We start from the raw sequence: 16,878 nt of genomic DNA, 5'->3' as shown, positions 1-16,878 counted from the left end.
GTTTATCTTGAATGTTGAACGACGTAAGATTTGTTTCGGTAGAAGGCCGATGCAGAGCGCAAGCGTGCAGCCCTTAACATGCCCAGTCACTCCCTCATTAGTCCCTCGGGTGTGCTGCTTCACGGTAATCCTCGTGAAGGGTTAAATATACCTCAACATCAACCTATCACTCTCCTGAATCTGGAAGAAGTACAAATGTTGAACCTATTTCGATTATGAACCTGCCCCCTTCGAAACGGGCGTAAAACTAATGTACGTAATTAGCGAGTTTCTTCGGGACCTTCTAGAACCAACCAGCCATTTGTTTACGTTACTTAGATAATGATAATTAGCTATTTACATGCAAGTCAGCACTTTTCCCATAGTTTATTTCTGCGATTTACTCCGGCAGTCCGGAATATGGGTATATCGTGACGATGAGAATAACCCTTATTCATACCGAAGCCGGAAATTAGTATTAATGTAATATCGTCAACAAAAATCGCTTTTCTTTTGTTCAGCATTTCATGTTCGCAAGCGTTCTTGTAAATATGAAATTTTTTGAAACCCTGATGTTTTAAAAGCCTCTTTCCACAAACATTAAGAAGTTTTCCTTAAATGTTTGCTATTTATTATTGTGTGTTTACCCTTATTTGAGAATTCTATTGTTATCATTCCTCGTTCACTAACAAAATTTGTTGCAATCTTCACACTCCTGGCGTGCGGAGAGCTAGTGGAACTTCCGTATCTTACAAATGAATTTATTAGCTCGCGATGTTTCAACAATTCCTGTGTTCCCTTTGGCCGATTTCGCATGGCTCCGGTTCCGTAAAAAGTGCATATTATTATCAAAGTTCCGGGTTATTTATAGTCGCGTTTCAAACTGATTACCATCCGAGAATGCAACTCGCCGCCCAGAAGAGATAAGTTGGAATTTATAATCCGGCCGCACGCCACGTGTATGCAAATAGCCGTTCTTTGCGGACCGACATGAATGCAATATTGAGATTGACACGGTGTACCTTCTCGAGTTGTATTCGCTAATGAACATTTGCTTTAATATTCAACGAAATGCAATGTCTGCTACTCACATGTTTCGGGCCTAATTCTAAAAGCATAATTCCTTCACATTATGCGGCTAACACCTTGCTTTACTTTTTCGTTACATCAAAAATTATATTTTACATTAGTTATTTATATATCATTTTTATTCTTGGCTTGATTATTGATTTTTACATTTTTTTTTTCATTTTCTTTGACCAATCAACTTTTCTTTTTTTGTTATGTTAAAACAACTCCCAACAAATATTACAATCACAAATTGTACACACTTTAAATAGAATGAAAATATCTTTGTTCTGTACTCTATTGCGTGAGAAGAGATGTTTACCAAATAAAAGCGTTCCATAAATCATTTTTGGCGCTAATTTTCCATTTGAATGTAAACCAAAACCCCAAGATTGTTGGGGGTAAATACACTTTCTGTTTGAGTTTTACGCAAAATTTTATAATAACTAGTTTAAACGTGTAATTTAAAAAGGTTTCCTTTTAAAGGGCTCTTTTAATATGGAGTGTTTTTGTTTTTCAAAATACAGACCCGATATTTATTCATTTAACTCACATAAATGCCAGGAGAGCTTTTTTAAGTACGGTACATAGATAAAATATATAAAGTAAGAAATAAAATATAACATTTAGAACATTCAAATACATATACCTACATATAACTAATATATCTATATATGTTGTCAATGATTTACCACAAAATATACGGAAGGTAAAAAACTAACAAAATTTTAAGAATAAATTAAAGAAAAGCTTCCTTCTATAGATAACATTTAACATTTTATTATAAAATGTATGTGAGTATATATGTTATGTATGTATTGTATCAACAGATATATGTGCATGTATGTTTATATACGTATGTCTGTCCATGTATGTATATGTATGTATGTAAATATATATATATATATATATATGTATTTGCGCCTGTGTATATAATTTTTTTAGAAGTATTATACTTTTTCAATAAAACAACAAAATCTATTTTTTATTATTTTGTACACTTGCTAAACAGAAGAACTAGACTCTTTTTGTACTAGTTCAACCTGAATTTTTCTGTTCCGTTGTTGAGTTGGTTCTAATGTTAAATAAAGATTTTAGATATCTGGGTACATCCTTGCAAAAAAAATATATGGCTAGTGTTTCCTCTCATATAATACACCGACTTTTCAATTAAGGGAGTTATTTTATTAATTGTTATCGAGTATGTCAATCGGTAGGTATATAACATTCTGCAATTTTTGTAAAGTCGTTATTTTATTTTATTTATTTTTTATATGTATTTATTTGTTTTATTTACTATTCTATGGAAGCCTGGCGATGCCTTGACTTCCATATTCCCTTCTCAAAATGTTTCCCCTCTCTGTTGCATGGAATTCGGATGATAAATTACATAAAAAACGAACATTTTGCTAAAGCATATTGGTCATACTTATTTTCTGCCATTTTTAACAATTTATGTTCGTAAAGTGTAAAATTTTGACAAATTTATTTTATTTTATTTATAAATCATACAACACAAAGTATTTTACAAGTATAATACGTTGAATTACATTCCCAGGAGTTACAACAACTCAATTTGGGACATAAATAATATTGACATTTATAAAATAACACATATTGAGAACAACAAAGAAACTAAGCAAGTTTAGCACCTTTATAACTAAATATAGCACAACAATATATCCGCCTAAAACCTTTTCTTACACAAGCAGAATAAATATATTTAAAAAAAAAAACGCTTTTAAGAATAAAAAATGCTGATGATGCTGCCACAGTGATGATGAGAACATATCCATCTCAGTTAGTAAACATCTGGATGCCTAAGAAATGTCGTATAGTACAATGAAAACATGATTATTGGAAACATAATTCGGATATACAAAACGTGTGTCAGACCAAATCATGGTGTATACAACAGAGATTTAGATCGTTTTATATGGTTATATTAAAACAAGAATATGGTTTGTACCTTAGAGTATATACATTTATACTCTAAGGTTTGTACTGATCTCAGCAATAATTATTAACTATAAAGTCAATCACTTATGATGGACACAAAAAATACAATATTATACGTCTTAATTTACATAATTATATCTAACATCTCTTTACATAAAACGCGTATTTTAAATTTAAATATGCAATTACTTTAACAACATACATCAGAAGATTATATTAGTAACCCTTATTTATGCATTATATTTCATCCCCTTAACCCGATAATTTTTAATTTCCTTATTTAAAATTTTACTATAAACTTCTGTTTCTCACATCTGACCCGTGTATGTTTATATATCTGGAACTTGGTTGACTTGATAATTTATCGAACAGGAATCTTGATGATTGAGTTTTTTAATCCGGAAATAAATATACAAAGTTTTGATTGAGAACACCGTCAGATTATGTACACGTGCAGAACCAAACACGCCTTAAATTAATATACAAATCACTATTTTGTGATTAAAAGTTTTTTCATTGAATTATTTACAATATCCGCTGTTCTTTCTCTGGAGTTTGAATCCTCAAAGAAACGTTTTCTTCATTTTTTCTGGATACTAGATCTTAGCATTTGCAAACTCATCTCGATTGAAATAAATCTGCCCTGCAATAACAATTATTTTTTTTGTTTGATGTTAAAGTAAAGCGAAAGTATTAAGGGCAATCTCGTTGTCTATTTATTCGTGAATATTATTTGCTTAAATGAAAATTTATAATTGTCTTTTTTTTCAGATTGGGGAAAAGGACATAAATGGAAAGGCGCTTCTTCTAGCTTGTGAAAAAAGAAAAGCTGACGACGGAGAAGCCAACAAAGACCTTAAAAAGGTAAATATGATTTTTGTATTTTTCCTCGTATTATGTATTATTGGAAGAAATGGTTTTACGGAAGCAATTTTTAAAATATGAAAATATTTCTTTTGTTTTTATTCATCCTTTAAAATATCAAGGGTTAAGTGAAGACATTATTCAATTGTTGTGATTCTAGAGCAGTATTGTTTTAAGAATCCTTTATAAAGTAAATTATTTGTAGTTTTTCTCTACCTTCAAAATATCAAATCTTTACACGGATTACCTTTCTTGGTGAATATATTTTTTTCTCGTAATTTAATTTAAACAGTTTATTTTTTCGGGGGTTTAATTTCCTAATTTATTTAAAAAAGTCTGTTGCATATCATATAATTATCATTGTGGATAATTTATATAGTGCCATTTTCGTAATATGATACCTCAAGGGCGCTTTACATAGTGATTCTATAAATAAATAAATTTAATTGAAGCTTATAAATTTTTAATTTAATTCAAACAACTTATTTTGCTATCACATGCTACGGATTTTTTCAAATGATTTAGAAAACAAGTAGGTTTTAAGTTTTTTTTCCGAAACATCACTTCATTCTCACAACCTCGCACCTCTGCTGGGAGAGCATTTCATGTCATAGGGCCTGCGACTGCAAATGCGCGTTCACTGAATTTAGTGCGCTGTTTGCGTAGAGGTACTATAATAACTTTTTCCCTCGCCGTAGACGTAGCTGATCTAAGCGTATAACGCCTGTCAGCTAGTTAATTTTTAATTTCATTGTGTAAATAATATCCCAAAAAGTCCCATATATCGATTTACCGAAAATGCAAAAAAAAATCATTCTTGTTTCGTTGTATTAAATAATAATTCAATTCAAAACTGTCTATTTTTTAGGTCTAATAGGTGTGTAATTTTAAATTAAATGCGAGAAAAACGTGAGCATACGTTTTATGATTTCTGAGTGCTTTCATTGAAAAAATAATTTGAAATTCGTTTATTGAAAATAAATTTACGTATTTAAGTTTTTAATTAATTTTTTTAGTTGTCTCTCGGTAATTTTTAAGACAACGGTATAAATTAATTGTAAAATTTCTGTTGATATTCATTTTATTGTCGTTTTTTTTTACGATCTATCTCAATGTGTGTCGTAAGTTGTCAGCTGAAATAAAGTTTGGCGCTTTATATCCCTTAATATCGACCGCATTTTGCCCCCTGTCGCGACGAAGTGAACATCTTTCCCTGGGAAGAAGATTCATTGCTCAGTTTATTTTAATTCTATTTCCGACACTTGTTACACCGCTCTGAACAAAACTTCCATCGTATGCACTCACTTGTTGTATACGTGAATTATGTTATAGTGTTCTTAATGCGATAAATAAAGTTTTTTTTTAAAAAAACCTATCATGAAAACTTAACACATACTGTACCAAAAGGTTACAATATGTATGTTGTAGTAATTTTCTTATTTGATTTATTTTTAACGTTTACTGATGTTAATTATTATTTTAATGGAATATGCACTGTAAATACTTAGACTGTCATCTCTTATCAAAATAGTTCCCCACTTCTATCGATTACATCAATTTGGCACAAATAATTCAATGTACATATTTTTTTACGAACGTTCACATATGTAGTATAAATAGTTTGCTTTTTTCATTGTTATGCACTGAGGTATAATATAATTCGAATGTTTGTTTGTTCAACCAATAAATGAGTTTGAAATCTCCACCAAAAACGAAAAGTTAGTTATTGATGCCAAAATAAACTAAGCATTAAAACCTACCTACTTAACTAGGCGTAATTCAAAACCGTCGTCTTGCAAAAATAGATTTCAATTATACTTGACACCGCTCACTTTCAGCATTCTTATTGAGTTGGTGAAGCATAATTGAACGTAGTTATGCAGAAAGCAGCCAGTCCACAATTGCGTAAAAATGAGATATTGATGTTAACGGGTGCAGTAAGGACGATACTATGTTCTGCTAAAAACAGCCAGACCGCTTTCATATAAAAAAATGTATTAATCACCTCCGGAAAATGGTGTCGATCACAAAAACGGCATTTCTCAATTTGCAGAAAACACCCACAAAACTAGAAAAATCTAATGGTACTTTAAAAATCTTTTAAATTGGTTATATACACAATAAGATTCTTGTTTGTAATATACAAAAAAAAACTTAAGTATTTATTGTTTATCGTTTGTTAAAGTCAAAAACATTTAAATTATTGTGTAGATTTTATAATTCACTCTTTTCACAAAACGGCTATTATCTCAGTTTCACTTTTCTATGGCTGGCTGCTTTCTGTATAACTACGTTCAATTAGAAATTGTACAAAATTTTTTTCAATGTTTTTTGCAAATATCTCAGTAACTCCTTCAATAGAGATTTCTAAGCTTGCTTCTAATAACCTCAAATATAGTTTTCAACCATTCATCGAATCGGTACTTTTCGTATACTTTTTTTTAAACTATTGTGTTAGCATTTTTTTTTGAATCGTACTTTTTATTTTCAAAAGTATTTGCATTCTTATCGAACATATTTTCCTAAACAGCTTTTGTGCCGCGATACTTCTTGTTTTTGTGCAATACATTATAGCTTTCCTGGTTATTTTTGTATCCGAAGAGAACTGTTTTTATTTTCCCCTTTTAGTTCCTTTTCTTTATTCCAAACACATTGTATTACCGGAAATTCATAGTATTGGAGAAATCAACCGTGGTTTTCTCAATGCAAAGACTTACAAACTCACCCTGTCTCACTCACTGTCGCAACTGTTGTAAAAGTTGCAGATCATCAGATTTAGTAGAAATAATCTAACGGCGAGTTTATATATTTTATTCATTTATATCTCATAATACATACCATTTAATATAATGCATTACATTCATTGCATTACATAAACTACATTAGGGAGAGAATTAATGCTTATTAACTTCCACACTTTGTATATGGATTAATAATATGGTCGCAATGTAGTAAACATATGCAAGAATCAATACAAAGGACAATGAATAAAGCACTTAAAGTAACATTTAATTTTAATAAATATACTAGAACCACAGATTTATATAGAATAACAAAAATGCTCAATCTAGAGGAATTGATCTACACAGAAAAAATAAAAATGATATTTAAGATGAAAAAGAATAAAATAAAGACAAATATTAAATTTAATGTTAACTATAACATACATAAAATAAATACACGAGCAGCAAATAATTTAACTTGCGAACAACCTAGGACCAACAGAAAAAGAAACAGTTTTTTGTATACAGCAATAAATTTTTACAATTCACTTTCTAATGAGCTAAAGAATATACAAAACATGTACGTACTTAAAAAACACCTAAATAAAAAAAGTTCTTACAGCCCGTGTGACGAGGGATATGTGATGTTATTTTATTGATTTTTTATTTAAACTATTGTGTTATTATATATGATATCCCCTCATACCAGCACTTTTGCTGATTGGGAATATTTCGTACAAATAAAATATGTAATAAAATGGAAAATGTAAAGTTTAAAAACCTTGTATTTTGTTATAAATAAATAAACAAATAAATAAATTTATTATTATACACGGTGTGTCAGGGCCAGATTGCGAAACTTCAGAGGAACATTCCTCAGAGTAAACACAAAAAAAATCCAATACTTTTTTTACAAAAACTAATTAATTTGTAATTTGAAAACAGAGTAAATCTTTAATTTCTCAGACTAGCGTACCACACACCCTTTCCTTACCGGATTAAGAGTACGGGTTTGTAGAAAGGATGCTTGTCCAAGGTATTGAGGATTCAAATTATAAAAAATATAAATAAATCATTAAAAATAATGATTTTATGGAAAAAAAACCATCAGTTTTTTTAACCGTTACCATTGGGAATGTTCTTTTGAAGTTTCGCGGTCTCACCCTGAAACACTGTGTATTATAAAGAAAGTAGATTTTTTGACGACAAACGGATAGATAATGTAATTTTTCGTAAATCCAATAAAAAAGAGACAATAAATTAAAATTCAAAGATTAATACAATTGTCACTTAAGTTCTATTTCAAACGTTTCAGTCGATGTTCTTTATAGTTTTGTTTTATAATTTAAGTATTTTATTTTCTTCGACTTAACTGGGTAGTTCATTTTATCGTCGGGTTTCTTGACCGAGTTTGTAGCTACAAAATTTCGAAATATGTTATAAAATAACTGACATCAAATAATCTTTGTTTATATCGAAAATACCAACTAGAGTGTTTTACAATGTTTTACTTATAGTTGTATTTGAATTTGAATTTTATTTTAACCTGACTTGGGAGGATACACAGGAGCTGGCAGCCGACATCGATGCCTAGAAGATCTTCGTGGACACCATATGCTCCAACTAGGGAGCGAACATGCAATGATGATGATGATGAATAAATGTTACTCTAGTATTAATGAATATTTGGAAGATGCAACACAAAATGTAGATAATGTAAGCACTAGACAATATTATTTTTTTATATAAGTTGTTTAATTTTTATTATTATTGCTTTTTTTTTTGTCAGACTGTAAGAAATTGACAGCGGCAATTAGACCGCTATTTAACCATGCATACTTCTGTTTTATCATTTTGTATTTATCACGTTGTGTGTATTATGGGTAATTTTATTCTTGTGATTATTAATATCTCACAACTGGCAAAATATTATTCACCAACTTGTGCCAGAAACCCGACGATATAGATTTCAAAAAACATTATCCAAATAATTTTTACCCAACTCGGTAAAGTGAAAATTTGGAATATAGGTTTTTTTTTAGCTACGCGTATTGTAACTACCTATTGCAAATTTGATTAATGTGACTTATAACGCAAAAAAAAAAATCCACGGAACTAAAATCTATATCTATTTTCAAAGTAGGACATATTTTTGTACCTTTTGTTTACTAGCATATTTATATTAAATTCACAACTTCCGCGCACTACGCAAATACGCGGGTATGAAAAAGAGCTCAAAAATAAACTTATAAAATTTATTCAATTGCATTTCTCGCGAGTTTATTACTTCCGGGCGTTTAGGGGAAAAATATAGTCAGTATTAACATAATGCTGCTGAAATTTTTCGGTATAATTTATCACTGGGTGCTCCTGAAATTTGGGATAACTTATTTTTCGGGCTTTTCTACAGAATCTATTTAAAATAGCCCTTTACAACATGCATAATGCGACATGGCTCTTTAGGATAACGGATGACTTCTGCAGCAGAGAGCAGGTGAGCCGCCTACTTCCTGTTACTGAATAGGATGCGATCCTCCCTTTCCATATTGCACAATTAATTTCCCACTAATTTCTCTATAATGAACCGGCCTTACTTAGATAATAGACGCTGTTTCCCGGGTTTTAATAAGTAAATTAATCTTGCATTAAGTCTGAATATTTAATTACAAAACTCCGTGCGGAAAATGTACATATTTTTGGTTTTCGCATTGCAAAATTGTTTAGTATTACAAAAGAAAATAGTCTTACTATGTAATATAAAATCTTTGTTTTTCACATAACAAAATTTATTTTAGTGTGCATTGTATATTGCTATTCATTTATATTTTTATTTAAATGAAAATGTATATTGTTTTGTCGTTGCTTTAACTGTAGAGTTAACGGGAAATTGGTAGTCTAAATTTATTTTTTCAGTAGTGGTGATCATAAGATGAATAACTTTACCCATTTCACTGTGTAAATGTTTTTTTTTATTCCATCATAATTTTTTTTTGAATAACATCACTTATATAAAGTTTATATTTGAAGCACTAACTTTGTGGTTATTCATTATAATAAAATAAATAAAACAAATTTGTTTTAAACCACTAATTTTTATTTTTCACCGACCGGTTTCAAAGCAAACAAGCTTCTTCTTTAAGGTTTACGTAACTCATGAATTGATTCCTTTTTTATTTCTATCATGTTCACTAAATACTACACGTGGACCCAATAAATCAAGTTGTTTTTTTTTATAGAAATAAAAAAAGGAATCAATTCATTAGTTACGTAAACCTTGAAGAAGAAGCTTGTTTGCTTTGAAACCGGTCGGTGAAAAATAAAAATTAGTGGTTAAAAACAAAGTTGTCTTTATTTATTTTATGACATCACTTATATTTAAATTAATTTTATTTCGTGATTTTCCAAAAGCTACAGCAATGGAAATTCATTTAGTCAATTCTGTTAGCCAAACAAATCCCAATTATGTTTATCGGGTAGAAGCTAGTTAGATTATTCTATTACAATATTATTTGTGTACTTCCATTAGAACAGATTGCCTCTGCACTGCAGACAAGACATTAGTGTTAAAGTATAAACTATCGTAAGCTCTTTCTGTACCAGCGACTGTCATTTTCGGGATTACGTTCTTCAGGTTTCTAACTTTTAATGTAGTTGCGGTTTTAGTTTTGTTATTTGTTTACTGAGTTTCAAAATAGGTTTAAAAGCTTTGAAAATAAATCTGTGTTGGATGTTTGAAGCCATGTCTTAGAGCCGACATCGAAAGGCGTATAAAATACACTAATCTTTTATAACTATTAACTTATTTCATTCATTTTTAGTTCTAGTGGTTTGACAGATTCAGTAAGTATTGGAATTGTCCTTGTGTCTACTTTGCACGTTTTATGCTTATCATTGGAGTCGTTTCTACAAATATTGTTTAAGATTACAAACTCTCTTTTTTGAATCACAAAGTGTTAAATATTATTTATCTCGTACCTTACTGCCTTACATTTAAAAACCATGTTATTTTTGTAACTTGGGTTTAGGTCCTTAGAACTTCTTTCAATAAACACGTAAAATTGTGCGTCTGTGTACCTTATTTATCATATGTTTTTTTAAATATTACCCATTCATTATTCAATACGAAAATTCAATTTAACGTCCATAAAATGCAAACATTATTTTTTTACTCTAATTGCCATTAAAAATCAGTGATTCTTTATTAATTTTTTAAGCTGGCATCGTCCTCATATTTTTTTCAGTAATGATTGAAGTTCACAAACACTAGAAGATAGATACTTTTGCGAAACGAAGATATTTCTCGGAATCGGCTTTAAGCGTAAAACACTTACTTCTCTCAGCAACTCAAATGTTTTAAATAATATTATATTATATTAATACAATATAGTTGTCATCAGACGATCAAATACTTTCAGTTACTTCTATAGTTTACCTTTTTATTAAATTTGTATGTATTTAACTATTTTAACGGCAATTTTATTTAGCGTAAAGCTCATATTTTGTATCTTCATGTATGGGTTTGAAACTAAAATCTTTTGAGTCAGAATTAGTGCTACAAAGTCACACACATAGGTTAGAGGTTCGTCATCCCCGAGTCGAAGTATTCATATCCACGGGTCAGTCCGTGTTGTGTGGAGCTGCGTACCTCTTGCGGTTTTCGTACTTTTTGTTTTCGTTTTTGTTTTTGTTTTTGTGTGGACTCTAGACAATATAAGCGGATTCTTGTGGTTACGGCAAAACTTTTTGTACGTTTCCCAAACCCTTTCCACAAATTCCCCATGGAGATTTTAATTTGATGAAATGTTTCGTTGCGTGGTTGGTGCTCCCCGCGTACGCCATGTTTTCTTTTTCCGCCATAAAATCGTTTTATTCGCCAATATACGAGCTTAACGCGGAAGACTAACAGCTTTTTCAACATAAGAAAGTGGCCGTAATAATAGAGGCAACTCCGCCTTTATCCACCCCCACCTCTCTCCCCAAATTATACCTTTGCCCTAACATAAATTCCACAAGACATCTACATACTTTTTACCTTCGAATGTATGTAGGTACGTACAATACAATGATATTCATAAGTTTAGCAACCCCAAAACCATAACATAAATTTTAATAATAATAATCGTAATAATTTTTATTCCAGCTCGATCGAGTAGCGCAATACTTAACCATCGATATATTCAATACAAATTATAAAGTAATCGGAAAAAATGTAGTGAATTCGTATGAAAATTGCAACAAATTGTGATATTAATTCACCTATTACAAGTCATCGGCCTCGTGGCCTCGGCCGCAGTCTGCCATGCAAGAGGATTTTCTGTACTCCGTATGCCTAAGACTCCATCGGATTGGCGGAACGAATCCAACTTACACGGGATTACCCAAAAAAAAAACGTACTGAAAACAAGGTCTATTTGTAGACATAATCGAGTAGCATTCTATCCGCTTTGTTTACGTTCTCCATAATGATTTGATTGTTTGTGTGCATTATACCTTCAGTTTTTGATGATTATTTTTTTTTGGATTTTATACTTTCGCACGAAACTGTAGGTCCGTCTATTACTTTGATGTTTTTGTCGAAAGTCAATATAACAATTCCTTTCAAGATAATAAAGCGCCATAAATACAAATTGCCAATTCTCTTATACATTTTGATACCAATACGTTTTAAAAAGAAGCCCAAAAACATGTGTATTTATTTTTATATTGATTTGGCAAAAAAAAAAATATCGACGCTTGGCAATAGGGCATTTTTGAAAACGATTTTTTTTAACATCTATGGAATCCATTCAAAATCACCACGCAGGCTACCAGATTAAAGATGAGTGATTTACTTTTTAGCCTATTGCAAATTATAAATTATGAATTAAGAATCCCTTATATTGGCATATTACGTATACATTAATTATTACATACCTGCAATATGTTATTATTCCCGGGCTGGCGCAGGAATCTCAAGACGGCTCACCTTCCCTTACTTTCCACAAAACCAAATTATCCAGATACACTGCTATTGGAGCAATAATCCAGTGCTTTATACACCACTGGGTGCGAATAGATAAATTATAATGATGAATAATCCCATATTTTCATCGGTCCACATGATGTAATATTTTTTTAATGTTTTAATTTATCACTTAAAATAAATTATGAAGATGAATTTTACCCGCATAAATAAAGGTTTCAGCTCTTTAACTTCACAAACATAACGGATGACAGAATCGAAGGAATAAAAATGTTCCAATATGGGCAGAATGATGAATGTTACTCAGTGCGTAAAGTGGCCACTTAAACCAGCCAATGACAGCTCATAAGCCTTGTAGATGCTTTGACTTCTATATTACCTACTCTAAATTGTCCTTCATCTCTGTTGTAATTTATTAATATAAATTTAATATTTTAAATAAGAATTGCGTTAATCCATTTGATTTTTGCGTTCGATATATCTTAGATCCGGTTGTTTGATGATTAGTAATTGTTATAACTCAAAACTAGTGTTTTTTTTTAAACATAATCTTTTCAAAATTTTAACTTTTTCTTATGAAATTCAAATTTAACTTACATGATCACACACCATGCCTAGGGGCCCTAGTGTACGTAGAAATAATTTAATAATCAATTTTGTATATATATATTCAATTGTCGTGGAATTTAACCCTCTGAGTTGGCAACAATACCGTTGCTTAGAATTGTTTAATTTAATATATACTTAGTCTTTTCTCTTTTAATGGATCAGTGAATAATAAGTACGCACTACTTAAGTCAACTTTTCTTTAATAAACTGTAATACCATTTTGATCCGCATTAACACTCCGGCTAAAGTAACACTTTACTTCAGAAGTGCTTAAAGGAAATTATTTCGGAATTCAGGCGTTTCTGATTCCTTTGTAACGGCCTTCCCTATATTTTGTTAATATTACCGAAGACATTTAAGGGAGGGACACTCTGAAGAGGGGATGGAGTTGCATATTTCGAGGATCCGGCATACACAAAGGCTATGATGAGATGTTAGATCAATCTTCCATCAAACATATCCCGGTCTGGTGAATACTCACATAAATTCCAGCAACAGATGGACGTTACACGCGTGTTTTTGGGTCTGGATTTGTATTATTAATGACCGTTCGCGGTGTAAGAAAAATCTTTTGTATGTATCGCATTTATCGATTTCGGATTTATAAGTTATTTATTTGGAAAACGCTTAACAGATTTCATTAGATTCTATTGTAAGTGTTTTTATTACGATAAAGCTGTTATGGGGAGGACTTTCCTAATCCGTGACATACATACGTTTCGCCTATATTAATTTGGTCTTTCAAAATATTTCGTCCTTTTTACTATTATCCGCATCTGATATTGATACACTGATTGCAGCGTATCGTGATTATTTTACTTCTTGAAGTAAAGTATGATCATTCTTAAGCTTTAAATGTCCCTCTAGAGACAACGAAGATCGCAACACAACTACATTAATATACATTCTAAGAACTTATGTACACCAAAAGGCGCATTCCAGCATTGATATTTATCCAAAGAAAATACCTATATTCTACTGTAGAAAGTTTTAAAATATTACTGTAAATATTCAAAATTTTCAAAATTTAAATTGAAGCATTTTTCTGAAATAGGTAACTGAAAATATTATCAAATCAATGTAGTATTCGTGCATTATATTTTATTTTTTTAACGAAAACAATAACATGATTTTGATTAAGTTTAATTAAGACGTACGAGGAACGTCTTTGTGAATTTTAACAAGGTACGTAGTTCTTAAACTCCATAAATTATGTTGCAAAATTAAAAAATATGAGTTTGAACACGAAATATCATGCATGTTCAAATTAAGTCTTTTAAAAATATGAGTATTTTATGTTCGTGAACAAGTCGCTTAAATTTTCTTGAAAATTCGAAGTGTTTGAAAAAGTAATATTAAACTTTAACGAATTATTGCTTTTCCAAATCAAACCATTTGGTACTTACTATAAATTTATGCCTTTTAAATGTATATACAAAATCGTATTACTGTTTGTTTATATAAATATTAAACATTCTGTTGTTATGCATCCATGTCTATCAAACGAACGAGAATCTTGTCGTTTTCTGTAATGATTGGATTCGTTTGGGGTTTGTTTTCTTATACATTATTTAGATTATTTTCCAGATTCACTTTATTTGCATTGAAACCGAATTCAATTTTCAAACGTATTGTTTCATCTGATCGTACCTACATTATATCGGAGAATCCCACAAAGCAGTATTTTGTTTTGTTCTTTGATATTTATTTTAATTTGTTATCAAACCTTATCATCGTCTTCCCGATCCCTGGTCTATCGATATACGACTGAATTTAAAGTATTTGCCAATTCTATTGTATAAACCCTTATCATCAACAGTATTTATTTATATCTCATCCTTTCTTCTTATTCTCAATCTCCTTTTAAAATCTTTTGTTCTTTTGTTTCAACTTACCTACTAACGTGTATCTTTCCCATGTACCTACATATTTGTCCTCATATCGGGTTCCAATTTTTACCGATATATCCTTGAAAAACAATAGAAAACATATTTTATTTTTACACTTATGGCAAGCTTTATTTTTCTCACCTCCGCATTTCTCAAGTATATGGTTTTCTTGATTGATTTGGTGTTTATTTTGTAGAACTCCATATTTAAACTTATAATTAGAAATCAAACACTATTATTCTTCACTTTGTTCCTTTTTGTACACGCTTATGTGACGCGTAATTAATAGATGAGTCATGTTACGATTGCATTGATATATTTTATTTTATTTATTTTATTTTATTTTATTTATTTATTTACGGACAAAGTCCATTATAAACATTACAATTAAAAGAAATTTTTACAAAGGAATAAAAAAATATAAGGAACAGAAATAAGCAGCAAAGACAGATGATAGATTTTTTAGATTAAGTAAAAAGCATAGGCTAACTATACAGATTCTTTAGCTGATTTGTAAAGAAAGACATCCTTACACCATAATAATCAAGATCTTGATGATCGTTCACCCGCCTGATCATTCTGGGCAAAGGCGACTGTGCACCATAATTGGTCCTGTAGTGACCGAGGAAAAGCATTTCATTATTTCTTAGTCTACGGGTGGGAACGTTAAAAAGAATCTTTTGCAAAATTTCAGGGGCATCAATGAGACAGTTCATAATTTTATACATGCAGATTATATCTGCAATGCATCTGCGTTTTTCAAGACTTGATATGCTTAAAAACCTCTCCATATCAGAATATGAATAGTCTCCTCTTTCCAATCCCATCTTCCATGCAATTTTTCTTATAAAACGATGTTGAACTGATTCAAGGCGCTTGATATGAACAGCATAATGAGGGGACCAGATTACAGATGCATATTCAAGAATAGGGCGAACTAAAGAGCAATAAAGTGTTTTAAGTGTAAGCATACTTTGGAAATCAGACGTAGTTCTATTAATAAAGCCTAAAATTTTTAAGGATCTGTTTACTATATTATCAAAGTGTTCCAGAAAAGTTAGTTTATTATCTAGGATCACTCCAAGATCTCTTATAGAGGTGACAATCGAAAGAACTTGGCCATTAAGTTTATAGTCAAAAATAAAAGGATGTTTACATTTATGGTATGAAATAATTTTGCATTTATCGATGTTAAGTTCCATGTTATTAGTTTTGCACCAAGTATGAAATGCATTTATGTCTTCTTGGAGTCTGACACAGTCATCAATATTTTTAATTAGCTTAAGTATCTTGTTATCGTCAGCAAAAAGCCAGAATTTTGTAAAAGAAAAAACATTAGCAGCATCATTAACAAACAGATTAAATAGAAGAGGGGCCAAGTGGGCACCCTGTGGTACACCAGAAGTTACTAGGAAGCTATTTGATATGAAGTTATTGATTTTTACACTTTGTTTTCTATGTGAGAGGTAGGATTTTAAAAACGATAAAAAGGGATCTCTAATGCCTACAGCACGAAGTTTAGCACATAAAATGTTGTGATCAACTTTGATAAGAAATTCTTAAAAATAGAAATATTGTATGATAATACATTTATGTTTATATAAATTTCCTCATAATATTTCAATCATGTTTTAAAATTAAAATGAACAGCAACCTGTTATAATATTATTGATATTTTTTTCGACAACAATTATTTAAATTTACAAAACTATAAGGCTTCATAATTATCTCACAATACATACTTGTATGTCAATAAATACTTACTTTGTTATATTTTCCCCGAAATTCAAATATAAATACCTAAATTCCCCATTACCTATTAAAC

General features: G+C 30.4%; 1 protein-coding gene across 5 annotated transcripts in view; it reads left to right on the top strand.

Annotated features, from left to right (window-relative positions):
* LOC148285227 (uncharacterized) overlaps nt 1-16,878 on the top strand; it is a 262,896-nt gene that overhangs the window by 229,723 nt on the left and 16,295 nt on the right. For all 5 annotated transcript variants that reach the window (XM_088228201.1, XM_088228221.1, XM_088228210.1 and 2 more), the window contains exon 3: nt 3,778-3,870. In XM_088228201.1, the coding sequence (XP_088084327.1) occupies nt 3,778-3,870 (93 nt within the window). The remainder of the gene's footprint in view (nt 1-3,777; nt 3,871-16,878) is intronic.

Source organism: Micrasema longulum, unplaced genomic scaffold (genome assembly GCF_059751315.1).
Source record: "Micrasema longulum isolate JH-2025_06_02 unplaced genomic scaffold, ASM5975131v1 h1tg000045l, whole genome shotgun sequence".
NCBI classification, from domain to species: domain Eukaryota; kingdom Metazoa; phylum Arthropoda; class Insecta; order Trichoptera; family Brachycentridae; genus Micrasema; species Micrasema longulum.
This window is presented reverse-complemented; position numbering and strand designations above follow the sequence as displayed.